The 26,286-nt window shown below is 55.6% G+C and overlaps 1 protein-coding gene across 9 annotated transcripts; it reads left to right on the top strand.

Moving 5' to 3' along the window:
- Positions 1–21,318, top strand: TRAF1 (TNF receptor associated factor 1). 9 transcript variants are annotated; one of them, XM_079112720.1, is made up of 11 exons: positions 34–134; positions 2,111–2,755; positions 3,109–3,249; positions 3,483–3,849; positions 4,966–5,154; positions 5,346–5,430; positions 12,308–12,373; positions 12,820–13,212; positions 14,483–14,660; positions 16,444–16,592; positions 18,937–21,318. In XM_079112720.1, exons 4-11 carry the CDS (start codon positions 3,710–3,712, stop codon positions 19,153–19,155), a joined length of 1,419 nt encoding a protein of 472 aa, XP_078968846.1. In that variant the 5' UTR covers positions 34–134; positions 2,111–2,755; positions 3,109–3,249; positions 3,483–3,709; the 3' UTR covers positions 19,156–21,318. The 9 variants fall into 9 exon arrangements, with proteins under 9 accessions (XP_078968848.1, XP_078968846.1, XP_078968845.1 ...); XM_079112721.1 differs by lacking the exon at positions 34–134 and adding an exon at positions 471–528 and having other exon boundaries at positions 2,263–2,755; XM_079112722.1 differs by lacking the exon at positions 2,111–2,755 and having other exon boundaries at positions 1–134.
- The last annotated feature ends 4,968 nt before the right edge of the window (positions 21,319–26,286 follow it).

Here is a 26,286-nt window from a genome sequence, read left to right as displayed (position 1 = left end):
TTAAAAAGCAGAAACGATTTCTTCATACACCCGGTTTTGTAAAAGCGCAGCGCCTAAGGGACCGCCGAGTCCCGACTGCGCCAACTCTCTCAGTCTGGGCCAGCCCCGGGCTCTTTGCAGGAACCCAGGAACCGGTAAGACTCCGGTTTGCTGCTCCAAGTCATCGGGGTGCGGGATTCCCGCAGGCAAGGGGCCGCGGCGGGTTCGGATTCCAGGAGGGCGCGGCTCTCCTGGCGAGCGCAGTACTCGGTGAGCGCGGGGCTCTCGGGGCGGCACTCTGCGCGCGGAGCAGGGCACTGACGCGCGGCCCCGGGAACGCGGCGCGCGCCGGGGCCTCAGTTTCCCCGGGAGGGGAGGGCTCGCCCCGCCCCGCCCCGCCCCGCCCCGCCCCCGGGCGGGCTCCGGAGCAAGCGCGGCTGCGAGGACCGCCCCCGCCCTGCCTTCGGCGGCTTCCGCCGGCCTAGCCACGTCCTGGGCGCCCACCGGAAGCTCCCGGCCTGGTGGCGGGGAGGCCGCGGCGGCGCCGAGGTTGGTCATCTTGCACCCCCAGCCCGGGACCGCGGGGTGGCTCCGGTCCCGCCTTCCATGCACGCCCCGGGTCGCGCTCGCACTGGCTGGGCCCCCCACGTGCCGGCCTCGCCGCGCCCGGGCCCTGGTACCCGCGCCGCAAAGCCGGTCCCCGACTCTCCCTCCCCGGCCCTTCCTGCGGGCGCCCGGGGCACCCCTGGGGCTCCTTCGTCCTTGAACAGACGCGGGCTGCTCCTCTTCCAGCGCTCTGCGCGCATCTGAAATTGTGACTGTGGCGAAACGACAGTCACCTGCCCTGGAGGTCGTGCGGGCAGCGCTGGGCGACAGACAGGCAACCCGCATCTCAGAGATGGGCAGCAGGGGGTTGTGCCGGGCCGGCGGGGCGCGATGGGATCAAAAGCCGGGCGTCCGACCCCATCGCGAGGGTGGGCCACAGAAACTTCCCTGGGGAAGTGGAGTCCGGGCCCGGAGCGCCCCAAGGACGAGTGGGAAGATTGGGGCACAGGACACAGACTCCGCGTGTACGGATTTCCGTGGGTGGAACCACCAGGAAGGGATCGATGGAGGTTCAAGGTGGTAGGGAAAGGGGGGCAAGGAGACCGATGGAGGGCAGCCAGAGACGCAGGGAGGGACTCCCCCGAGGGGGTGCGGGAAGCGAGAAAGGGATTCCGGAAGGAAGGGCCAAGAGTAGTCAGTTGCTGGCCAGCGGGCTGGGACAAGCCTAGAGCATGTCGCAACCCTGACATCTGTAATCTCGGGGAGATGGTTCCCAGGAGACTCAAGCTCCTTTGTAGACAGTCTTTTCTGGAAGTTCTGCTGAGTGGAGAGAATAGTTGTGGGAGGGGGATCTGGAGTGGGGGTTAACAATTTTAAAGCACATGTGACTAGAGCAAGGCTCTGGGCTCAGGCATCCCTTGGTCACTTGCTGAATGGAAGGCCTGTGCAAGTCACTTATTAACCTTTCCCTCAGTTCCCTCATCTGTAAGATGAGGATAATGGTGATAATATCTGCCTTATGGGGGGCTTGTGAAAATCAGATGAAATGATGTATGTAAAATACTTAAGTTCTAAGAAGTAATGATTTTATTTTTTTTAACTTATTAGAGCAGCTTGGGCATCTTTTGATGCTAGTGGAAAGGAGTGGGTAGAGGGAGTGGATGAAGGTGGGGCTTTGAGGGGAAAGAAAAGAGACTGGAGAGAAAGGGATGGAAGCTGAAGGGGAGATAAGTCGGACAGCCAAACCCAGGGAAGGAGGGAACAGGTGGGAATGCAGGACGTGTGCAGGTTGAGGCATGCAGTTAAGTTTCTGATAGTTTGAAGTAGGCCTCAAGTGTTATGCTGAGAGTGCTCGGCAGCTCAGGTGAAGGTGGAAGTCCTGATCTACACTGCAGCCATAGGACCCAGTGACCTCTTTGCCAAAAGCCCCTGGAAGCCCTGGAAAGGTGGGCGGTTGAATTTATCTTGGGCCAGATGACAACATCCAACCCGCCCTGCCCCCCTGGGAGGCTCAGTTTAAGTTGACAGATGCGAAAATACTCTATATGTGTAATTTAACATTTTAATCTTCCCCCTTGGTTTTGAGGAGCCAAGGGGCTGTGGCCATAAAGTAAGTAAAATGTCAAAGCCTTCAAGCACATCATTTGGACCACAAACCGGTCCCCACTCTCACCCACCATCTCATTCAGTCATCACAAACAGCGGTGTGAAGTGGTATCACTATCCACATTTTTACAGATGCAGAAACTATGGTTCAGAGAAGTAAAACCCTTGTTTGAGGACCCTGAGCTCGTAAGTGGTAGATGCAGCCTCCCAACTCAGATCTGTCTGACCTCAAAGCCCATGATGTGAAACCACTCTGAACATGTGCAGAACCCCAGCGGCAGCTCAGTGGGATGGAAAGATGAGCAAGGGTCACCTTTCCATTGATAAATGAGAGGAATGGGATGCTCTGACCCGCTTCCCTGGCTCAGAGGCTCTTCCCAGCTGCCTTGCTTGCAACTCTTCTGTGGTGGAAAAACTCAGAACCTGGAGACCCACAGCCCTGGTGTGAATCCCACTCCACTGCTAGAGGTTTTGTGACTTCAGACCAAGCCTTTTGCTTCCGTGAACCTGTGTGTGACTGCAGAAGAATTCCCAGCAGGTTGTTGTACCGATTGGCAGAGAACAGATCACCCAGCACCCAGTAGACACCAGGAGCCTTGGTTCCCACGGTTCACTTTTCCTGCAGGTGGGTCTACATCCCACTTGGCTGCTGAGCCCCACTCTCTAAGATCCTTATTTATTTAGTGCTTTGTTCTCCTCAGAGCAGGGAAGTGGTGGCTCCCGACCCGAGCTTGTAGCCACCTATCACTTCCTGAATGGGGCTGTGGAGAAAGGGCCTGGCCCCGTCTGAGGTCCTAAGGCCTGGGACTTCAAAGAAGGGGAGGGCTCTGTTGGTCATTGTTGTGGCTGGTGCAGGCAGGGTTGGGCCATCAGAGGCCTTCCAGCTGCCTCTGCTTGCCTTGGTCACAGAGTCCCAGAATCCTAAAGCCCAGAGACAGACCACCTGTCGAAACTTGCTTTTTTTTTTTTTTAAAACAGATGGGGTAACCAAGACCTACAGTGAGAAAGTGACTTTTACCTGAGGTAGGTCACCCAGGTAAAAGTGACAAGGCAGAGCTAACGGGCCTTGAACCTGAATTTTGGACCAGCCTCCAGGACCCTGGGGATTTCCACCAGAAGGCGAGCACCCCACTGAGAATTTTACACTGTTCAGAGGTCTCAGGGGACAGGACAAGTGGCCAACTGTGGCTTCCGCCAATGTGCATCAGGGAGAAGGCAGAGGAAGCCAGCAGCAGCCTGTGGTTCTCAGACAGGGGACCTCTGGCTCCTGAAAGTCTGTGACATGCTTCTTTTTTTCTGACTCGTTCTCTTACTCTTTCTCACTCTAAAAAAATGACTGGACACTCCTAAAGCCTTCAGTCACCGTCCAGGGGATTTTTCTCACCACAAAGGGTAATTCCTACTCCATCCCTGTGGTGACTCAGCTCTGACGTTGAACGACCCAAGCCAGAGAGAAGATAAAGTCACCAGAGACTCTGCTCACCAAAGAGGGTGACCCAGGCTAGAACTCTCCTCCTCCTCTCCCCACAGACTCCACGGGGCTGTCCTCTGGCCTGGAGCAACTCACACGGCCCTCGAGATGGCCTCCAGCTCAGCCAGCAGCCCCCGCCCGGCCCCGGATGAGAATGAGTTTCCCTTTGGGTGCCCTCGCGCTGTCTGCCGGGACCCACCAGAGCCCAGGGCCCTCCGCTGCACAGCCTGTCTCTCTGAGAACCTGAGGTGAGGGGACAAGGAACAGAGGGTGGGTAGGAAGGAGGTGCTGGGGAGGGACCCTGATGGAAGGGGAGGCTGAGAGAAGCCCGGGACATCAGACAAGTGACTGCACCTCTCTGGGCCTCAACTTCCATACTCTTCTCCTTAACACTGCCCTGTGGCTGTGGGTGGGAGGAGAAGCAGCCCCAGCAAGATGGCAGCCCCACAGTGTCCATCTACCTCAGTGAGTTCTGCTGCTCGCTCACCGTGTGGCCCGGGGCAGGCTGCCAGAGTCTCTGAGCCCCAGCTTGCTTGTCTGTAAAGCTGGTTTCTGCCTTGCAAAATTGTTACAAGACCTAATGAACAATATTCAAAAAAGTTCATATAATATTGAATATTCGACCCCTTGGTGGATAGCAAATAGTTAAACAAATGCTGGGAACCCTTTAAAAGGGGTGAAGATAAGATAAAAATACATACGTATGTAGATATTTATGTTTAAAATGTGAACAACTCAGCAATGCGTGGCATCAGTAGTACTTCAGCATCCTACCTTAAGCAACTGTTATGTACCTGCTGTGTGCAAGTACTCCTTCCTTATGTCCTCAGAACCACCTAGAGAGGTAGGTGCTACTATTATCCTGTTTTACAATTGGGGTCCCTGAAGCCTTGTAGAGAGATGAGGTCATCTTGCCCTAGGTCAGTTTCCTGGCAAATATGTGCTCTTGAGTAGCTATATGCTGTGACCATGACCTTTTCTCCAGGACTTTTCAGCTTAAGGTGGGAAAACTGAATCAAGCTGAGTGAAAATTGCAAATGTGGCAAAGAAGAGGTAGGCAGGAGGTGTGGAAAGAGGGTGGGAGGTCCTGTGAGTGGAAAGGGCAGGTGGGAGGGGAAGGCACAAAGCTCCTGAGCAGCCTCTGTCTGCTCTGGACTCATTCCACCTTGGCCCATCCACCGACCTCCAGGGCCTCAGTTTTCTCACCTGGGAAATGGCTTAGGTCAGTAAAATTCACTGAGTCAATATCACCTGGGAACTTTATAAAGACCTGGGTGCCCATGTGCAGCTTAAGTCAGAATCTGACACCCTATCCTGAGAACTCCAGGCTAGACGAAGACTGAGACCCCGTCTTGTCCTAATAGGCCATGGTCACCTGTAATCACCCGTATAGGAAACCAAAATGGAATAGAGGCTGCTGAGAAGAGTGACTTTAGTTACATGTTCTCAGTCCCTGTCTTAATTCCCGGGGCCACTTTCATGTTTAATGTTTCTGCAATAAGACACACAAGTATTCTCACCAAGTGGGACAAGCAAGGATCAGTTCAGCTTAGGTTTGGCTACAGAAAAACATGGATGATCCAAGCTTTGGAGGTTTGAGGTTGGTGGCTCCGGGATTCTGGACCTGTATGACCACTGACGTCAGCCACCATGCTGGACGAGGCAGGGGTTTTGGAGCTGCCAGGGGAGTGGGCGGTACAGGGAGTGAACGCCACACTCAGGGCATTTGCTCATATGTCCCCAGGAACAGCCCAGATGGGATCTGTCCCAAATGCAGAGGGGACAACCTCCAATCTGAAAGCCCAGGAAGCCTTCTGACTCAGGAGAAGGTATGTTGGCACAGCCAGGAAAGGATGTCTGTCCATTTTCCTGATTTGTCCATGTTGGGGTCAAGGAGGCAGCTGCCCAGCTAGCCCCTGGCAGGCGCCTCCCTCTTTTGCTTTGAGCCTGGACTGAATTCACTTGATAAGCAGTGAGGAGATTAGCGTTCACTGTGAGGAAGCGTCTTCTCCAAGGCCACCTGATGGTCTGTGATAGATTTAGGGTGAGAACCATGGTCTAGACCAGCTGTCCATGAACTGTGGCTCCTGTGTCAAATCTGGCCACCACCTGTTTTTGTACAGCTCAAAAGCTGAGACTGTTTTTTTTATTTTTAAATGGTTGGAAAAAAATCAAAAGAAGCATGGTATTTTGGTATGCATGAAAATGACCTGAAATTCAAACAACTGTGTCCATAAATAAAGTTTTATTGATGTATGTCACACCCACTCATTTACATATTATCTGCAGCTGCTTTCTCCCTACAGCAGCAGAGTAATTGCCTCAAGACTTCAAAGCCCAGAATATTTACTCTGAAGCTCTTAACTGAACAAATTAGCCAGCCTCCTGATGCAGGGAAAGACCATTGTCAGTACCCCTCTCAGGTTCTGTCAAGCTGTGCTTCTGGTAGTAAGAGACACCTTTGAACGTGTGAGGAGCCAAGGAGATGTCCTCAGATACCACAGTCTGTCCTTACAAACTGGTAGAACTCTCCTTGGGTATCTGCCCAGCCCAGAAGTTTTACATCCCACCAGTTCATGAAAATAAAAATTTTAAATAAGCAAGTGAATTCTTATAAAGCTAAATTATTTCCACTTATAGAATCAACTGTACTCTGAGACTGTGTCCTTCCTGTACATGTCTTTGTGTAAACAAAAATGTGATAGTAGATGATAGAGTTTCTGGTAAAGCCCTTACCTGGTACAATAAAAAGATAGCAATCTTTACACTAATATAATCTCCCAATTAAAGCAACAAAATTCATGTGGGTCTGTGAATGCAAACATGTAGGAATCACTGCTCAAAATCCAACCCCCTCGTTTGTGTGTGAGACCCAAGACCTGCTGGGGAGTCTTGGTGGGTCCTCACTGCGCCTCTGTGAGACAGACATCTGGCCTCTTTCAGACAAGCTCCCCTCTTGCCTCAGACAGCGTCCACAGCTCAGGAGCCTGGCGTCTGAAGGTTTGATGGTTTGGTATAATTCACTGCATGGTTGGAGGCACTGTTTCCTCCTCTGTAAAGTGAAGGTGTCGAGTTGGTTCTGCAGGGCCTTTCCAGTATCTGTGATGTCCAGGTGTGGGTCACCAGCTGCCAGGGCAGCTCTTCTTTCCATCTGCTGAGCTGAGCCAGAGGCAGGCGCGTCTCCCTTCTCTGTGCTGGTGGGTCTCTGTCATTCAGAAAGTTTGGGGGAAATTCCTGCCCTACTCAGAACTGGCTCGAAGGGCTTTCCTGAACCTTCCTCAGCAGGCCCGCTGCGGCAGGATCAGGTACACTTTCTTGGACCTGTACCCCCTACCCTGTAGTAAGAGCTAATTGGAACCACTGATTCACGGAAGAACTTCCTGAGCGTCCTGTTGGGACGTCATCCTGGAGAGAGACTTAGACTCTAGGGACTCTGAGGGCCCTGGAGAGCACAGAGTGAAACTGGCTGCCTTAACTCAGTGAAGTGAGTTTCATAGTGGAATTACAGGGGTTCCAGCCGGCTCTGGGCATAGGTGCAAAGGCCCGTTCGATGCAGGGAGACCTCCCTCCCTTCTGGCTTCCCCACCCAGCACAACCATCTCTCTCCGCTGAAAAGGGACCTGGTGGCTGGGTCAGTGGTCTGATCACCTGCACAAAACCAAAGAGTGGAAAGACTAGGGACTCCTCCGACTCCTTCCCCTGATGGGAATCTTGGGGGACTTTTGACCAAGGGGAAGCAGCTGGTTATCACTCAATACTTTGCATCTGTGTTAATGCCTATGTGGGTCTGTGTATCTGGGGGAAGACAGAAAGTGGAAACAGGATAGAGGGGCTGGAGACCAGCGGAGCTTAGCCCCAAGGTGCCCACGCCTGCAAACACGCCGTCTGCTTCTCAGCTTGTGCTTGTCCTTTGACGTCATTAGATGAATATCTTCCTCAGAAGGGCCAGGAGCCCTGGACTGGCTGGCTAGTGAAAGTCACACATATTAGAGGATTAATGTTGACCTAGTTAGAGACTTGGTTCTTGTCTGGAATAATCTTTCTGAAGAAATAACAGTGAAGTAGGGGACAAACCAGTGACTAGAAAAAAAATTATTCACTTCTGTGTGCCAAACCCCCACAAATGGGATTGTTTCCTTCACTCCCTTCCCCCTGAGACAAAAGCAAGCTGGCATCAGATGCCAAGGGCTCACAATAGTGCCGCAATTTCTTCTAGAGTCTGAAAATGGCGGGAGTTGGAGCTGTCTAGTTCGGTGTCCACCCGGGGCTGGGTTCCTGCCATGTGGCGTCGTGTCCTTCCCAGGCCAGGAGCTCCTTACTCCATGAAACGTCTGTCCACGCAGGGGGACTCTACGACAGCAATGATTTTTTCTTTATTTGTGCTGAGCTGAAGTCTGTCTCCTGTGAGGGCCAGAAAGGCACATCAGCCTCCTGTCCCGGGGGTCCTTCCTGATCTGGAGGAAGACACATACCACATCCCCGTTGCATCTGTCCCCTGCCCGTATGCCTCTGGGGTAAATGTCCTCCATCTGTCTGTGTCCCCTAAGTGTGATGCCTGGACACGAACCCCTTGATTGTTTGCAACTATAATCTCACTGATCCAGTGGCGTCCTGTGTGGTGGGAGGTGGTGGTGTCCCTATTTTACTGATTATATCAAGGCCCAGGGAGGAAGAGATGTTGGTATCTGGACCAAAATCACATAGCAAGAGGGAGGCAAAGCCAGACTCCTACTCCTGCCTCTTAGACTGGTGGCTTCTTCTCCATGCTGCCTCCAAATGGGGACTCACCCTCCCCGCATGTGCTGTGCGTGTGTCAGCCTTAAGTGCTAGGACCCACCAAGTGCTGCGGAGAGCAGGTGTGGGTAAGACCACCTTCAACCAGGAGAACCAGGAGGGCTTCCTAGAGCAGAGGGCAGCAGAGAGGAAACTGGCCCAGTTACAGAGGAAGGAAGGACCTGGCAGGCAACAGACTGGCCAAGTCCCCTGGAACTAGGGTGCCTACCCGTCGGCACCAGCGGAGGCCCAGCAGAAACACACACACACCTGCCCCCGCCCTGGCCCTCCAGATCCTCAGCCAGTCTCTGAGCCCAGTCTGATGTGGTGGCAGCCCCGGCACGTGCAGGTCCTCCTCGTTCCACACAGTGGCTGCTCAGAGACAGCCCTTCTGCTCTTGGCACCCTCCTGACACATTCTTGGGGATCCCCAGATCCCTGAGTGGGGGCCTCCCCTGGGGACCTTCTGTGACCCCATCACAAAGGGACTGGGTGGCCGGGGTGGTGGGGGAATTCCACACACCCAGACACTCCTCAGACACAGAAGGACAAGTGTCTCCTGGGCGGGCATTCTGTTTTCTCTGCTTCCTCCTCAGAGGAAATTCCACTGCCAACTTTATTTTTAGCAATTGGCAAGCAGTGAGGCCATTCCCACAGGGCCACTTGGGGCACCAGGCATACACCAGGGTTGGCCTGGCACAGACCCCCTGTCATTCCTCTGCAGCCCTCTGCCCCGTTGGCCCCTGGCCTTCAGGTGAGGCCCCCTTTGATCAAGGTGAAGACTCTGTGGTGGGGAAGAAGGACCCTGGACAGGGAACCTCAGGCTCTGGGCTTTACCTTACCTGACCCGTTGCCTCCTGTATGTCCCTGACCACCCGCTCCTCCTCAGAGCCCTGTCCCTCTCCCTTTGCTGAGGCCGCCAGAGTCACACAACACCATGCGAGCAGCACCCGCTCCAGGACTGGAACTGTGGAAGGGAAGGCCGACCTGGCTGTCCTGGGCCCAGTTTCAGTCTGTCAAGCTGCAGCTGATCCAGCCCCGCCTGCCACCAAGGACTGCTGCAGGGACCACTGGGAAGAGGCGGGGTGGTCCTTAATCTGTAGGACGCGTGCTCATAATAGCAGTGCTACCGCTGACGGCGAACGTTTATTGAACATTGTATTAGCAGAAAAGCGTCCCCTGGAGATGTCCACGCCGTAGTCCCCCAGACCCGTCGGTGGTCGGCGTGTGTGCTCTTCTAGGACTGCCATGACTAAGTACAACAGACGGGGGAGCGAGCAACAGGAATGTGCTCCCTCGGAGTTCTCAGGCGAGGCGACGGCAGGCTGGCTTCCTCCACAGCCTCTCTCTTTGGCTTGTAGGTGGCCATCTTTCCCTTGTGTCTTTACTTAGTCTTCTGTGTCCAAGTGTCTCCTTCTTGTAAGGACGGTAGTCAGATCAGGTCGCACCCATAAAGACCTCATTTTAGCTAAAAAGGCCCCGTGTCCGCAGTCTGAGATGCTGGGGTGGCAGGGGCCGCTCAGCTCTTAACAGTGGCCAAGGAAGGACGGTGGGTGTGATTCGAGGCAGGATTTTGAAGTGGGGCTACTACCCTGGGCTACCTGCTGATCACAAGGGTCCTCCCAAGAGGGAGCAAGCGGTGGAAGATGGTGTGCACTGGCTTCGAAGATGAGGAAAGGGACACCCACTAAGGGCTGAAAGCTTAAGGCAGCTGGTAGAAGCAGAAAAAAGCGAGAACATAGATTCCCCACCACCATATCCAGAAGAAACGCAGCCCTGCCAACAGCTCGGTGTTAGGACTCCTGGCCTCCCGAACAGTATGGTAATAAATTTATTAAACGTTCGTGGTGTTCCGCGGGAGCAGCTATAGATAACTGATACTAGCACACACGTGTAGTATCTCATTTAACCCTCACAATGACTCTAAAGGGGGCACTGTTATCCCATTTCACAGATGGGGAAACTAAGACATGGAGAAGTTAGTGACTCTCCTAGGGCCACCTGGCTAGTATGCGAAGTGACAGAAACAGGCTGTGAACTCCAACAGGCTGACTCCAGAGCCCACCCACATCCCTAACCCCATGCACTCTGAGGGGTGAGTGACAGCTGATGAGACAGGGCAGCCTGGCTGATCCCTGAGGCCTCCAAAGGCCTCTCAGTCACCCGCCCCTCCTTCAGCATTCGAGGCTGGTCACAGCCCACACCTGTGCACACGTCCTAGTGCGACCCAACATCCACTAGGCACTTCCCCTGCGGAGGCTTTTGAATCATGGATGTGTGGGACTCTCAGAGCTCAAGAGGTTCCTCAGGTCCGTTTGCCTGCTCCCAGGTCCCCCTGCGTCCTGGTTCCCACATGTCATCAAAGGGACCTGTTGGGAGAGGCTCCGTTGCCACCAGAGCAGTGTCTCCCTGCCAAGGCCGCCCTCTGCCCATCTCCTGTGAAACATCTGTTTTCTATTTCTCCTTAGGAACAACTTGTCCCTGCAGCCCAGGACGCCAGGGTGAGGCAGGGTGGGCGGTGACTGGCTGTGCGTGAGTCCCAACCAGCTGCTTCTGAAGCCCACGGCCCTCTGCTTATTTTACTGTTGGAGAGGAGTGACTGGCGTGGCTTTGTGTTTACTCAGCCAAAAAGACCCCTCTCCTCCCTCCATTTTTCCAGTTCCTCTTTCACTCTGTCCCACAAATTCATTTCTTCAAATCGAAATAATGAGCTGTCATAAAACTGAGTTGTTAATTTACATGCAGTAAATCTTGTTTTAAGTGTCCAGTGTGATGAATCCTGGTTAAAGTATAAAACCATCTTAATGGTAGTTCTGCCCCAGAAAAGGCTGCCTGGGTCCTTGTGAGTCTCCTTCCACCTCAGATCAGCAGCCCATCTACTTCCTATCACTGTAGCCTTGTTTTTTTCTAGAATCCCTTAAGAGCAGAATCATGGGCCCTGGCAGGGTGGCATGCATCTGTAACACCAGTGACTTGGGAGGCTGAGGCAGGAGGATCATAGGTCGGAGGCCGACCTTGGCAACTTAGCAAGACCCCGTCCAAAAACATTAAAGGGACTGAGGATGTAGCTCAGTGGCAGAGCACCCCTCAGTTCAATCCCCCACTGAAAGAAAAGAAAAAAGGATGGAATCACGAGCATGTCATCTTTTGTGTTTGACTTCTTACGCTTGGCGTAACCTGTTCAGGGTGTTCCCTGTACCTCTGTCGCTGTTTCATCCATCTGTTGGCTGAGCCGTGTTCTGCGGGTGGACACGTTTTCGTTCTCCGTTCACCACTTGGTTATGTCTGGATCGCTCACAGTTCGGGGCTGTTATGAGCAGAGCTGTCATGGACAGTCCCATTCCCGTCTAGGGGTGGACTGTGTTCACTTCTCTTGGGTAAATTGCTAGGAGTGGAACGCGCGGAGGTCTGGCGACTTTATAGGTGTGGCTTATACCTAAGTTGTGTTTGGAAGGGTTGTTTTGCTTGATAAGAGGCTTCCACCCCGTCTGTACCCAGCACCCCGGAGAGCCCTCCCTGCTTCCCTTGCCGGAGCTCGATGTTGTCACTGTTTAACTTCACCTGCTCTAGCAAGTGGATCGTGGCCTTTCACCGTGGTTATGGTGACTGGTGACACGGAGCATCTTTTCACGGGCTGATTCTCCTGTGGTGAAGTGTCCATTCAGTATTTTGCCCCCAGGCCAGTGGAGGCCCTCAGAGTGAATGATGAGCACAGAGCCATGTGGAAGGAGTCCCGCTGGTGCTGCCCAGGGTGACCGCAGGGGCCCTGTCCTGTATTGAAGGAAGGTCGTAAGAGGGCCGAGGATCAGAGGGTGGAAAGGAGTTGTCCGGGCTGAGGGACCAGCCCAGCTCCTACCCTGATGGGTCCTGGTGCTTTGGGGGTGACCACAGGGATCCCCATAACATGTCCTTGGTGACTGCAGTATCTTTCCAGGTTCCCCCTGAGGTGGCCGAGGCTGGAGCCCGGTGCCCCTTTGCCGGCGTTGGCTGCTCCTTCAAGGTAAGCGTCTGCGTGTGAGAAAGGAGCTCTGTCCACTGTGGTCATGTCCCCCGGGTCTCCCTTCTCAGCCCCTCTGGCATTTTCCCACAACCTCAAGCTACTCCTCGGGATGTCCCTTACACCAACGACTTTCCAAATGACAAGTCCCCTCTTAAGTCACCATAGTGCCCAGGGAAGTTCTTAATGTCTCACCTGAGACCCCCCACGCCTCTCTCCATGGTCCTGAATTGGGATTGTGTGGCAGGGAGGATGGTTCTCTAGAGACTGGGACCCGCGGCTCACGGCGCGACGTCTGCTGCCGGGTTCTCCTGACTTCCTCCCACTGTACCGAGAGCCGCTTGTCCTGGGCTGGGGATGTGGGACGACCTTCCTGGGTGGCCTTTGATGCCAGGACCCTCCTGGCCGAGCGGCCCCCTGTCCACTGATGGTCCCCGCCCTCCTGGCAGGGGAGTCCGCAGTCCATGCAGGAGCACGAGGCCTCGTCCCAGGCCTGCCACCTGCACCTGCTGCTGGGCTTCATGAAGCACTGGAAGGCCCCTCTGGGCGCGGGCCCGGGGTCTGGGCCCACAGCCCTGGAGCAGAACCTGTCAGACCTGCAGCTGCAGGCGGCCGGGGAGGTGGACTGCTACCGGGCCCCCTGCTCCGAGAGCCAGGAGGAGCTGGCCCTGCAGCACTTCATGAAGGAGAAGCTGCTGGCCGAGCTGGAGGAGAAGCTGCGTGTGTTCGAGAACATCGTCGCCGTCCTCAACAAGGAGGTGGAGGCCTCCCACCTGGCCCTGGCCGCCTCCGTCCACCAGAGCCAGCTGGACCGCGAGCACATCCTGAGCCTGGAACAGAGGGTGAGCGTGGGAGGCCTCAGGTCAGCTCAGGCCCCTGCCCATTGCGTCCCAAGCAGCAGACCAGCCTCCCCTAACCGTTCACAGACACACCCGTCTCCTGTGTCCCAGGACCTTCTGGGCACAGCCTGGAGTCAGAAGCACCCGTCACGGTCACCCCAACCCCTGCAGTGCTTCAGTTCCTCTGCTGAACTTCTCCTGGGAGAGGAAGCTCCCCCTCTGGGCAGTGCACTCTGTGGCTGAACATTTTCACTGTTAGAAAGTTCTTCCTTCTACTAAACTCACGTGGCTGTGTTTCCCCTGCATTGTTTATAGCCCTGCCCCCCAGGGTCCACAAAACAAGTCCACCTCTAGTCCCTTCAGAGATGGATGGTCATTCCTAACCAATATTTCCTTCCTTAAGCCAAATGCCCAGAGTCCTCACCTGTTCTGCAGAGTGTGCTGTTTCATGTGGTCTCCATATGCATGGTTTCAGTCTTAAAGGATTATATTTGCTTGGAGTGTGGTCCACCCATCTGTCTCCTCCTTTATTCCAGAGCTTATACTTTTCTTAATGTATCCAGTCACCATGCTAATGTTGCTTTTTATTCTGTAACAACACTACATCATTGTCATTGAGTGAGGCCTGGATTTAAGTTTCAGCTCCACTATTAACTTGCACAGTAGCCCTAAGCAAGTCACTTTCTCGGGATCTCAGCTTCCCCATCAGTAAAATTAGGGGTTGAATTTTCCTTAAGGGCCCTCACTTCAATTCCTGGCTCTCTTTACCTGAGAATACCCAAGACTACAGTCTCGTTCTTTCAGATTTCAGTGGGAAAACCCACTAGAAAGGCTGGGCACAGCTTGCAATAGCCAAACAAAGCCTTTATCTGTGTAACCTGCCCCAGGGAAAGGTGGGTCAGCCCCAGCGGACCTCCTGGCTGTGCTCTTACAGGCCTGGCACCCCGCAAGGTGTGCTCATGGTTAAAGTGAGCACAGGCTCGGCTGGTCGGAAAGGCAGAGAAACCTACCTCCTGACGCCCCTGTCGGAGGTTTAGAGAAAGTAGAGGAGAGACAGCGGAGCTAGGGCAAGGGGTGCAGGCTTCCCCGGCAGGAGCAGTGAGCTGGGCCCTGCTGGATGAATAGGAGTTGGCCCGTGACAAAGGAAGAGCAATTCCAGGCAGGAGCTGTGCACGTGCAGATGCGTTGCCTGAGGGAGGGGCGTCAGGACAGCGCTGGGGGCAGGTACCCCGTGCTGGGCTCCGGTGTCCCCTCTGACTGGGTCCCCCTGCAGGTAGTGGAGTTGCAGCAGACCCTGGCCCAGAAGGACCAGGCGCTGGGCAAGCTGGAACAGAGCCTGCGCCTCATGGAGGAGGCCTCCTTTGACGGCACCTTCCTGTGGAAGATCACCAACGTCGCCAGGCGCTGCCATGAATCCGCCTGTGGCAGGACTATCAGCCTCTTCTCCCCAGGTAACGGCTCACAGGCAGTGACCAGGTGGGTGGCAGCCCCAGGTAACAGCTCACAGGCACAGTGACCAGGTGGGCAGCAGCCCCAAGTAACAGCTCACAGGCACAGTGACCAGGTGGGCAGCAGCCCCAGGGACCAGGAGGCAAGCGCTGAGAACAGCCAGCTCTGGAGCCTGTTAGGCCAGGGCCCAGGATGGTGCTGGGACCGGAGGGCTGGCAGGGCCCTGACTGTGGCCCTCAGCCACACACAGCAGCCAGTGCGTTCTGAAAGTGGGAACAAAAATTGTTAACCACTTCCGGAGGCACGAGAGAAAGGGTGCTGAGCCAGAGCCCGTGCAGATGAGGGGAATACCGTGGGAGCCACCACGGGAGCCTGAGTCTGCAGTTAGACAGGAGGGGCCTGGGTCAGACCCGCATGCGCTGGTGTCCGCTTGGTCTGACTGGGCAGCTCGCGCACAGGGGCTGTATAAAGTGCAGCTGTTCTTGCTCATCGCTGGGCCCCTGGGTTCTTCCTAACTCACTGACAGCCACTGACACAACAGTGCTTGTGCTTGTGTATATATTGCTCCTCTGCCTATAAATGTGGCTTTGGCCCATCTACACAGTGCTGGGGACTGGGCCACCACCGGACTTGATGTCTCAAAGCCTCACCAGGTGCCTGTTTCCTTAACGTCATCTTGTAGTTGAACAAATGGAGGCCCAGGAAGGCTGAGTTCCCACCAAGGCGGCGCAGACGCCAGGCGTGGAGGGTGAACAGGGAGGGGCCGTGAAGGAGGAGCAGTTCCGCAGCCCACGGCCATGCTCAGGACCCTGGTCACCTGGAAGCTGCTTCCCTCCAGTGCCCCTCAGCCCAACAGACTGGGACAATGGGGAGGCAGCAGAGTGCCACCCCGCACAGCAGGACCAGGTCCCGAGGTCGTCCCTGCTGTGGGGCAGACCTCTTCACGGGGTAGCTCAGTCCTGCCCTCAGACCTTCCTCCTCGAGTCTTCCCACAGAGGGGACAAGCCAGCCGTGCCTCTGGCTTCCTGCTCCACCAACACACAGTGGGCAGAGATGAGTCAGACCATCAGCCTGTCCCTCCTCCACCCACTTCCTGCCTGCCCCACACCCTGCCTCTGCCCAGGGAGGTGCCACTGGAAGCCGTCAGCCATGGGAACCAGCTCAGAAGGGATGGCCTTTATAGCTGCCCAGGGCACGGGCCCCTTAGGCTCCATGCTCAATCGCCAGGGACAGTCCACTCTCGGGGTCCTTGGTCACGGTGCTGGCAGAACTGTGAACGCACCACTCATCCCGGCCTCCAGGAGAGCCTGACCATTGGCCTCCGGCAGAAGGAAACAGTGTTGGGAGGTGGAGGCCTGGCCTCTAACCTGGCTCTGCCCCAGCACATGGCGGCCACAGCCAGCCACTTGCCCTCACTGGGCTGGGCCTCCAGGCTGACACACAGGTTGGTCAGGACAGTGTCCTAGAGCCAGAGCACTGGTGCCCCTGAACAGCTTGTCAGGAAGGCAGGTTCTCCGTCCTTACCCAGCACCCCAGGCCAGAGGCTCTGAGGGAGGGGCCTCGCATCCCTGATGCGGAAGGCCAGCTGACAGGCCCTGGGCTGCGTGATCTCCAGGAGCCCATGCCTTTGACTCGCTCAGGGAGAAGACCCGGCTCTGACCCAGCTTTCCCGGTTCTGAGCTGCCGACCCTGGGCGCTCCCAACCACAGCGTCCTAGTTTGCTCACCTGCAAAGTCCAGCCCTGCCGGCCACCTCCGGCTCTGCTGACCCCGCTCTGCCTTGCAGCCTTCTACACTGCCAAGTACGGCTACAAGCTGTGCCTGCGGCTCTACCTCAATGGGGACGGCTCGGGGAAGAGGACCCACCTGTCGCTCTTCATCGTGCTCATGAGGGGCGAGTACGATGCTCTGCTGCCCTGGCCCTTCCGGAACAAGGTATGGGCCTGGCGGGGGGAGGGGGCCGACAACCTGTTCAGCCATGAACTGCCGTGTGACCAGGGCACGTCCCTGCCCTCCCGTGTTCCCAGTTTCCCCTTTTGTAAAACCAGCAGCTGAGTTTGGATCTAATAGCCTAGGCTCCTTCCGGCTCCCTGAGCCCGGCAGCTGAAATGTCCAGAACCGCGAGCTCCCAAAGGAATGGAGTTCACACGGGGTGTAAGTAAGGAAAACGTCCAGGAGCAGGTGCTGGGATGGAGGCGGATACCGCCGCCACCTTTCAAATGACCAAAATCCAGAACGCTGACACCACCACAGGCAGGGAGGTCACGGGCCCTGGGAGCTCTGCGTGCTGACGGGAGTGCAGAGTGGCGCGGCCACGTTGGAGGACGGCATGATGGTTCCCTAAAAGTCTTAACGTGCTCCTGCACACCATCCAGCAGTCTTGCTCCTGGGTGTCTACCCAGAGGAATCGGAAGCGTGTCCCGGATGTTCGCAGCACCTTTCCTCGTAACTGCTGACACTTAGAAACCAGGAGGGTGTCCTGGAGCAGGCCAGTGGAGGAGCATGCAGGCAACAAAACCTTGCCCGGTGCCAAGGCGCTCTCCAGCCTCGGAAGGACGTGGAAGCCCAAGTGCACGTTGCTGTTGAAAGAAGCCGGTCTGAAAAACCAGTCTTGCTCTCTGATTCCCACGGGAGGTCATTCTGGGAAAGGAAAACAACAAAGACACTAAAAAGATCAGTGGCTTCCAATCAATAGGGGAGAAAGAGGAAGGAAGAGATGGAGCCCGAGGATTTCGAGGGCAACAAAACTGTTCTGTACGATATTGTCACAGTGGACGCACGTCCTCTATCTTCCTCAAAACCCATAGGATGCACCACATCAAGAGTGAACCCTGATGTGAACCACGGGCTTGGGTGACCACCATGTGTTCATACAGTTTCATCTTTTGTAACCGGTGCCCCACTCCAGTGCAGGGTATTAATAGTGGCAAGGTGCGTGATGGGGGTCGGGGTTACATGAGGAATCTGCATTTTCCACTCAGTTTGGCTGGGAACTTACGGATTGCCACCGCTCCCAGCCCGGGTTGCCCCAAGCGGCTCGCCACCGCTTCTTGCTCTTATGGCCCAACCAGCAGGACAAAAGACACGTACTCTTCAGAAGTTCATGAAGCAGCTTCCACTTTATTCAGATAACACCCTCAATATATAGGCAGTCTCATGCATAAGCAATTGTAACCAGATATGTCCATCCAATCCTATTAAAGGTCAAGCGATCACGAGCTCAAGCGCACATGTAAGATACATCTGTCCACGTGCTAGGCTAATTATCATACAGCCAACGGTAAACGCTTCCTGTTTTTCTCAAGGCGCATTCAGCACGCCCTTTGGCTCTCTGCCAGTCGCCATCTTTGGATGCATGTGGCGTAACCCTGGGCCCCGGGTCTCACCCGCCACAGAACTTAAGACTGCTCCAAATAAGAATCTATTGAAGATGGTTAAAGGAGGGTCAGGAGACGCTAGGTACTCCCAGCAGGTGAACAGCAGCATCTAGAGTGAGGGGAGGTGTCAACGCCTGCAGAGCTCAGCCAGAGGGGGGAACAGGAGGGTGGGCAAGCCGGGTGGCTCTGGGTATGAGCCAGAAGGCAGTGGTGTCCAATGGTGCTGGGGATGCTTTAAAAATGCCAGCAGCAGAGGCTTACTCCAGCAAGTGGTAAGTCCTGAGCCTCGGGATGTTTAGAATCCCGAAGGGATTCTGACCTGCAGCCGAGCTAAAGAACTGCTTCAGATGAGAAGCTGCTCAGTCCCTGTGGCATGTGCCAGGGAAGAGGGTTCGTGTCACACTTAGATGATCAGCTTCTTAGGAGAGCACGTAGCTGCTCTGTGAATACAAATTCGGGTTGATGTCTCAGGGCTTTGTTGACAGCCCCGTCTGTTCCTGCCTCTGCCTGGACCCAGAGGTTCCAGCTGTGGTTGATGAGGCGCAAGTTTCTGAGCCAAAGGACATATTTAGATACTGAGTCCAGCCTCCTGATTAGCGCTCCTGCCCCACCTTCAGCCCCCGAGAGCCTGGTAAACTTGACTATGGCATTGAAACACCCTGTCTGTGGGGTAGGACAGCTGATCCTAATCCTAGGACAACCCCTGAAGTCCGCCCAGAATACCAGGTGCTTCGTGTTACTGGACTGTGCCCTACCCTAGGTGGGGTCGGTACTGTTTCTTTGACTCCTAGTCATTCAGGGTCAGGAGTCAGCCAGGGGCAGGGAGCCCTCCACCCGCACGCTGGGCCTCTGAGCCCTGCTGCCGCCGAGGGGCCTGATCTCTCACTGTCCCTGCCCTGCAGGTCACCTTCATGCTGCTGGATCAGAACAACCGTGAGCACGCCATTGATGCCTTCCGGCCCGACCTGAGCTCAGCATCTTTCCAGCGGCCTCAGAGTGAAACCAACGTGGCCAGCGGCTGCCCGCTCTTCTTCCCCCTCAGCAGGCTGCATTCACCCAAGCACGCCTACGTGAAGGACGACACCATGTTCCTCAAGTGCATCGTGGAGACCAGTGCTTAGGGCAGGAGGGGCCCCTGCGGGAGGACCAGCTGAGACTGGGGGACCTGGCCAGATGACTGCGGTTGTCCTGCTCTTGATACCCATGGCCCCAGGACATGGGATGGGTCAAGGCTGACGTGATCTGTGCAGGACCAGCAGGTTCGCTGTGAGCGTGTGACCTTGGGCTGGGTCCAGAAAGGCAGGGGACTGAGGGAGACAGGCAGGGTCGCTCCCCTCCATACAGACCCTGCAACTCTGGGAGCCCCGGAGCTGCCCCACCCTGAATGTTGAGGCCGACTTCGGTTGAGATGGGGGACCCAGCCTGAGGGGTGCCAGGGAGCCTGAGCTGTGGGACCCGAGCACAGGCGCTCTCGGGACGGGGCCGATGGAGAACTGGAAGCATGCTCCCTCCCTGCTCGGGCAGAACCAGGACCAGGGAGAAGGGGCAGGCACCCGTGTGAGTTCAGTCTATCCAGACCTGGACGGAGTCCCCTGTCACCAGAGGTGAACAAGCAAACCCAGAGGACCACGCCAGGGGAAAGGGCTCAACCTGGAGGTTGCATGTGGAGACCTTTAGTGTTTCTCATAGCCAGGGAAGTCTCAGTTCCACACCTGCTGGCCACAGGTGGGGACATTCAGAAGCCTTAGGGCCCTCCCTCACCTTCAGTGCCACCAGGCGAGCTCAGCTGGCCCACACCTCCCTGGGGCCTGGAAGCTCAGTTTCCCCTGTGAGCAGACATGGTCCCTGTGTCCAGTGTCTCCACCAGCCAGACGCCCCTCCCTTTATCCAGGTAAGACCAGGTCACTGCAGGCTCCCAGGAGAAGGGAGGGGACGGAGACCCACTTTCCACTTCCCCTGCCTGGGGGCCCAACTGTGGTGCTTTCCAGAATCCTGCGTCCACTTAACTGTCCAAGTTGTTCACTTCTCTGGGTTGACTCATCGGGACCTCTGGGCCGCCAGGCAGAGGTTGTCCTTTTGAATGTGTATAAATATGTATTTTAAATATGTATAAAACCAAAGAATGTTTTTCAACTCTTTGGAAATTTTCATGCAGTACACAGGCGCGGCTGTCCCAAGCCACACTTGAGAAGGCCATTGCTACGCTGGCAGTGGAGTGGCCAGTCCTTCAGGTGGCATCAGGGGCCACAGTGCCACAGGCACATTCCCTCTTGGCCTCGGCCTTCTCCTTTCTGTAATGCGGAGAGCCACCCCAGCCTGCCTCCCATGGTGGGTTCTGTGACCCTCAAGGGAGATGACACACAGGAGATCCTAGAGAAAAGGTCCCACACAGCTTCCTGCATGTCACAGCGGGTTGGTGGCCCTTGCTTATCTTCTGGCCTTGGAGGCCTCACTCAGCTTCCCAGGGACCCTGAGACTTCCTGTGCTGCTCAGCATGTCAGGTCAGGTCCTGACCTCTGACCCTCCCACCTCCCCGACTGCTGGCTTTTCTCCACTTGCTGGGGCTGCACTTGACTTCACTCCTCAGAGCTTTGGGTTCTCATCTGTAGAATGGGTCAGTAGCCTGCCTGTTTTCCATTGTGGCTCAAAACCTGGGGTCCCCTTGTGCCTCAGCTGCTTCATTCGAAGTTGGGGGCCTCTGCCCATCAGCTCAGAGGGTTTCCAGGAGGCCCCACTGTGATAAAGTGCCCCGGCCTCCTGTGCACAGGGGCACAGGACACAAACAGGCCAGGCTTCTTTTTCCCGCTGCCAGTCAGGGAGACTGATTTGCTTCTGGCTGACAGATCTGACAGCACAGGTCTGGCCCTGCAGCCAGAGCTGGGTCCTAGCACATAACATCTTCACCCCTGCTCAGGCCTTTTGACGCCGAAGCCAGGGCTGAAAAGATCACTGTTTGCAGACGGCACAGAAGGGAAGGATGTGCCTAGGGTCACGTGACCAGTTCCTGCGCTGCTGGTCCTGACCTTGGGTCTCCTGGAGTCTCTCTGTCCTGCCCCAGGGTCAGGGTGGGGCTCACCTGGGGGGACCAGGGAGAGGATTTGCCTCTTGGTTGTGGAGGAGACAGGGATCCAGAAGCTCATGAGCAGGGAACTGCTCACAGCCTGCACCTGCGGCTGTGACCCATGCTCTGCTTTCAACTGCTAAGCCCCAGCAGCAATCAGGACCCTCCCCTCTACTGAGCTTGGAAGCAGAGGCCCCCAAGTAGAAAGGTGGTTTCTACTTCTGCCATGGCTCAGACCGCTATGGGGTGCTTAGCTGAGTGCCAGACTCAAACCACTATGGGGTGGTGCTTAGCTGAGTGCCAGACTCAAAACACTATGGGGTGCTTAGCTGAGTGCCAGACTCAAATTGCCATGGGGTGCTTAGCTGAGTGCCAGACGCTGCCCTGAGGGCTGTCTCCACACCACCTGGTGAAACTTCCATGGATACCGCAGCAGGCCACATGCTCACTCTGACCTGTGCATCACAGAGAAGGACACCCAGCCATCGAGGCCTCCCATGGAGGCCATCACTCACCCAAGGGCCAGGAGCCAGGACCTGTACCACATTCAGTCTATGCCAGGTTCAAAGCCAAGTCCAGTGATGTGCTCAGTGATCAGAAGCAGCCTGATGTTGTGGGGAAGGTACAAGAACACAGCTCTGGCTACAGATCCCCTTTTAAACAGCAACTAGCTATAAGGAAACGATGATAGCTGTCATTGATTGGGATGGCTTGTTAGTGTCATTTAACATACTTCCCTTGCAAATACACATTTAGTACTGATAACAGACCTGTAGGAAGGCATAGTTTTCCTCAATGTATAGATGAAAACACAAACCCAGAGAAGTCGGGTGATTTCCCCAAGGTCACACAGCCAATAGGCAAGACTCTGCCTCCACAGCCAGAAACTGTGGTGTCCTCTCCAGTGATCTGGAGGAGCAGAAGTCAGGAAATGTAGCATGCCTTCTGGAACAGCTACAAGTCTCTCTTCTCTAGGATCCCTCCCCAGGGGAGTTGTAACCTGGTTACTTGGTTTGGATTGATGCTGACTTGGGAAAGGGTAGGATGAAGTGGGGGGGGGGGGGGCAACTGCTGCCATGATCATTTGCCAGGAAATGGATCTCATTTGCCACCTCAGCATTAGGGACTTGTGTGCAAAGCACATTCACGTGGCCCAGACAGGGTTTCGGGGACCACTGCAGAGGAGCTGGATGCTACACTCACCTGGGCCCGTGGTGTTCTAGGTAGGGTTCTTTCCTCGACCCCACCCATCTCAAAGCACTGCCCCCTTGGAAACTCTGGGGTGTGCCCTGCTAATGTCGTTGTAACTGCCCCAGCTGAACACTATTCAGGCAGGAAAGTAAGGTCCAGAGAGGGGGCAGAGGCAGAGCAGGGTCACCCAGGGTTCGCAGTTTGACCACCCTCTCTGATGGGGAGTGTTAGGGCGGTTTGAGGCGGCTGGATGGGCGCAGGGCATCAAGCAGCCTGCGCATGCCCGAAGGAGCAACCAATCAGGCGCTGACAAACGGCCCCTAAGGGTGCCTGGCATCACCTGACGCTCGCAGTCAATCCCGGGAGGACACGGAGGCCTCAAGCTTCCCCCTCCCCCACCCTGGGCTATAAAAACGCCACCCCAAGGGGCCACGCGGGACTTCTACCGTCCAGCACCCTGGTGGGCCGCAAACGTCACCTGAGCTCTATCCCAATGTCCCAATGAAGGTTTTCTTTTTGACACATGTGGCCTGTCTCCTCTCGGGTTACCATCGTCTGGTCGGGTTACCCCCCCAGTCTGATCTTACATTTGGTGCCCAAACCCCAGAGGGTCCTCAGGCCTCCCGCTTCGGGCTTGAGGTCCACCCTCTCCCTCTTCCCCAGGAAGCTGCTGCACCGCTCCGGGCGACAGAAGTGGGGTAAGTTCCCTTGCGTCTCCCTTGGCCCTGCGGTTGCACTCTCCGTTTCGGAGGTCTGTCCGAACCGCTCCCTTTGGGCCCCGGTAGACTGTGGAGACGTCCCAGCCCCGGCTAGTCCACCTGTTCCGTTCCGGGCCCCGTAGGCCGAGGAGACGTCCTGGCCTCCGACTCGCCCACTTTCCCGTTCCTCGGGTGATCACGACCAGAACTCGGGCCGCCTCTTCCTGCTCCTGTTCGCCTCCCGGGTAGTGCTGAAAGGCCATGGGAGACACCAGTCCCCCCTAGACCCCAAGACTCCTGTGGGCTGTCTGTACCTTAGCTTCACTGATTAGGACTCGCCCTAGACTTGGGCCGGAAGCAGCTGGTCTTTGCTGACTGTGGCCTGGCTCCAGCACGTGGGAGACAACGCCTCAAAGTGGCCTCCAGAGGGAACCTCTGATTTCCAGATCCTCACTGATTTGGACAATTACTGTGGCTGGACAGAGAAATGGTCACAGGTGCCTTATGGTCAGGCCTTTGGGGATCTGCGCTCTCGTCCCTCCCTTTGTTCTACTGCCCAGGTTCTCCTAGCCAGAGACAGTCCCAAACCCCTCCCCCACCACTCTTCTGCGTCCTCTTCCTGTTCACAGACCCATCTACCCATCCTCCCACTCCTTACTCAGGCCCAACTTCCTCCTCTTCTCCCTCTTCTCCTCCTACAGCTACACCTCCTCCTCCTTCTTCTCCCCCGGGGCCTCCTCCACCACCCTTGCCGCTCCTGGGCCTGCCCACTTGGTGCCACATCTCCGCCTTAAAAGGGCGCCCTTCCCAGAAACCCAGCCCTGGACTTCCACCGTGCTGGGGCCCACCAAGCTCAAAATCTCTCGCCAACCCTCTACTTCTACTACTACTTGCTGACCTCTCTCAGGTATCTAGTTCAACCTACAGGTTCTACATCCAAGGAACATGGGAGCAGGATGGCACCACCCACTCCCACTGTGTGGGTCAAGGTGATTGCCCTCCTACTGGCTGCCATTGGCGGTCACCCTTCTCATCACTGGATTCAGCCAAGTCCCAACTTCATCCACGTGCGCTGCTATGCTATGCTTCCTATCGAACCAGACTGAGGACTTTTGTGAACAGTGGCCCAGCACCTATGGCAGATGCCCTAGGGTTCATGTACAAAACTCGTCCTAGATGAGTCTTGCCATGAGAACTGGCACATACCAAATTAATGATTAAGGACCCCTGGGGTCCAAAACGGCTTCTGGTGTTGGTGGTAAACTTGATTCTTGGGGGTGGGCCAAGCTCCCCTCAGCTTCAGTCAGAATCTGGAGAGCTTATATACAGGTGCTTCCTCAGATTCATATAACCATACAGGAACAAGAGAAGGAGCTCAGCACCAACCGGACGCAGCTACCCATCCCGAAGCCTACCCTTGCTCCTGGCTCGCCCTGGTACCCACAGCCTTCAGGTTGAGGCTTCTCAACCTGTTCGAGTCAAGGACCTCTCAGGCTGCCTTCTCCATGCAGGTTTTTACCAACCCCCCCCCAACAGCTGTTCCTATTAATACCCCCCTCAATACTTCTTCCACACTCCAAAAGACCCCCCTTTCCACTTTTGGAGGGGGTCCCGCTTTTCCACAGTTCTTTGGAGAACTTTTCTTACTGTTACACTTCCTCTACTTCGATACCTTGCAACCAAGCCATTCAGGTCTCTTCTTCGATGTTTGCTCCCCCAGGATTCTTCTCTTGGTGCCATGACACCCTGACAAAAAATTTCAAGTTCCAGTATGCCCTCCACCTTGTGTCCCTCTGCTTCAGTCCCCAGCTGACTGTACAGTGAAGCTGAACTGGCCTGACTCGCTCAAACCCCCCTTCCTAGGACAAAACAGCCTATTTTCCTACCAGCGGTGGTCGGACTCTCCATAACCTCTTCCCTCACCACGTCCAGGTTGGGGGCAGGGGAACTTGGTTATGTGGTCACTGCCACCCAGAAGCTAGAACAGCAACTCCAAAAGGCAGGAGAGGCATCTGCTGCCTCCCTGGCCTCGTTACAAAGACAAATGATTTCTGTTGCCCACATTGCCTTACAGAACCGTGGGGCACTAGATCTCCTGACGGCAGACAAAGGGGGAACATGCCTCTTCCTAAGACAAGAATATTGTTACTAAATCAGTGAAACCAATCTGGTGGAGAACAATGTTGAAACCCTCAGGTGGCTGGGTGAAAGACTTCAACAGCAGAATTGGGCGGTCCCTGGCCAGGATGACTAAACTCCACTCTTGCCACCTGCTAGCCCCATCCTCACTCCCATATTAGTGGTGGGACTCCTAGGAATGATCACTCCATGTCTCCTCAGGTTTGCCCACAACTGCGAAGTTGCCGGAGCCACTGTCAACCAGATGCTCCTACACTCCTACAGCCACCTCCCCACTGACCCTACTTTCAAGCCCTTTCCCCACAACACCCCCTAATAAGCAGAAAGTAGCCAGATGGACTCTGGAGCCCTATATCATCAAAAAGGTTGGAATGTTAGGGCGGATCCAGGCGGCTGGATGGGCGCAGGGCATCAAGCAGCCTGCGCATGCCCGAAGGAGCAACCAATCAGGTGCTGACAAACGGCCCCTAAGGGTGCCTGGCAATCACCTGACACTCCCACCCAATCTCAGGAGGACAGAGTCCTCAAGCTCGCCCTCCCCTACCCTGGGTTATAAAAATGCCACCCCATCAGGGCCGCCCGTGACTTCTCCAGTCCAGCACCCTGGTGGACTGGCGAACCTCACCTGAGAGCCGTCCCAGTAGCTTTTTTCTTTTTGATCCACATCTGGCCTGTCTGTTCTCCGGTTGCCATTGTCTGATCCAGTTACCCCACCCAGTCTGATCTTACAGGAAGGAGGCCTGCAGAGCCTGTATCCCACCCTGGAATGGATCCATTCTTCCAGCATCAGGGACAGATGAAAGAAGGAGCTCAAAGGAAAGAAGGGACCTGCTTAGGTGCATCCTGTTGCCAAGAGGAAGAGCCCCTCTCGGGCCTGCTCTTCTGACCCAGTTCCTGACCCAGTTCACAGTTCCTCCCAACGCACTTAGTAACAACACTGTATTGAAGTTCCTCTCTATGATTTCCTTCCACATTCCCACCTCCAAGTGCAGTTCCATCTATGATGTCCCAGAGTATTTTAGTTTATTGCCACTGTGATCAAAAGACCTGACCAAAACAATTAGAGGAGCAAAAGTTTGTGGGCTCATGATCTCAGAGGTCTCAGTCCATAGACAGTCAGCTCCGTTGCTCTAGGCCTGGGTGAGCAGAGCATGATGGGGAGG

This window comes from Sciurus vulgaris, assembly GCF_902686455.1.
Source record: "Sciurus vulgaris genome assembly, chromosome: 15".
In the NCBI taxonomy this organism is placed as follows: Eukaryota; Metazoa; Chordata; class Mammalia; order Rodentia; family Sciuridae; genus Sciurus; species Sciurus vulgaris.
This window is presented reverse-complemented; position numbering and strand designations above follow the sequence as displayed.

What these genes read in the sequence shown, in the direction of transcription:
- TRAF1 (XM_079112722.1), top strand. Translation starts at nt 3,710, where the DNA reads ATGGCCTCCAGCTCAGCCAGCAGCCCCCGCCCGGCCCCGGATGAGAAT. An exon ending in GCCTTCTGACTCAGGAGAAG is followed by an intron (nt 5,431 to 12,307) that starts GTATGTTGGCAC and finishes GTATCTTTCCAG; the next exon opens with GTTCCCCCTGAGGTGGCCGA. An exon ending in CCTGGCCCTTCCGGAACAAG is followed by an intron (nt 16,593 to 18,936) that starts GTATGGGCCTGG and finishes CCTGCCCTGCAG; the next exon opens with GTCACCTTCATGCTGCTGGA.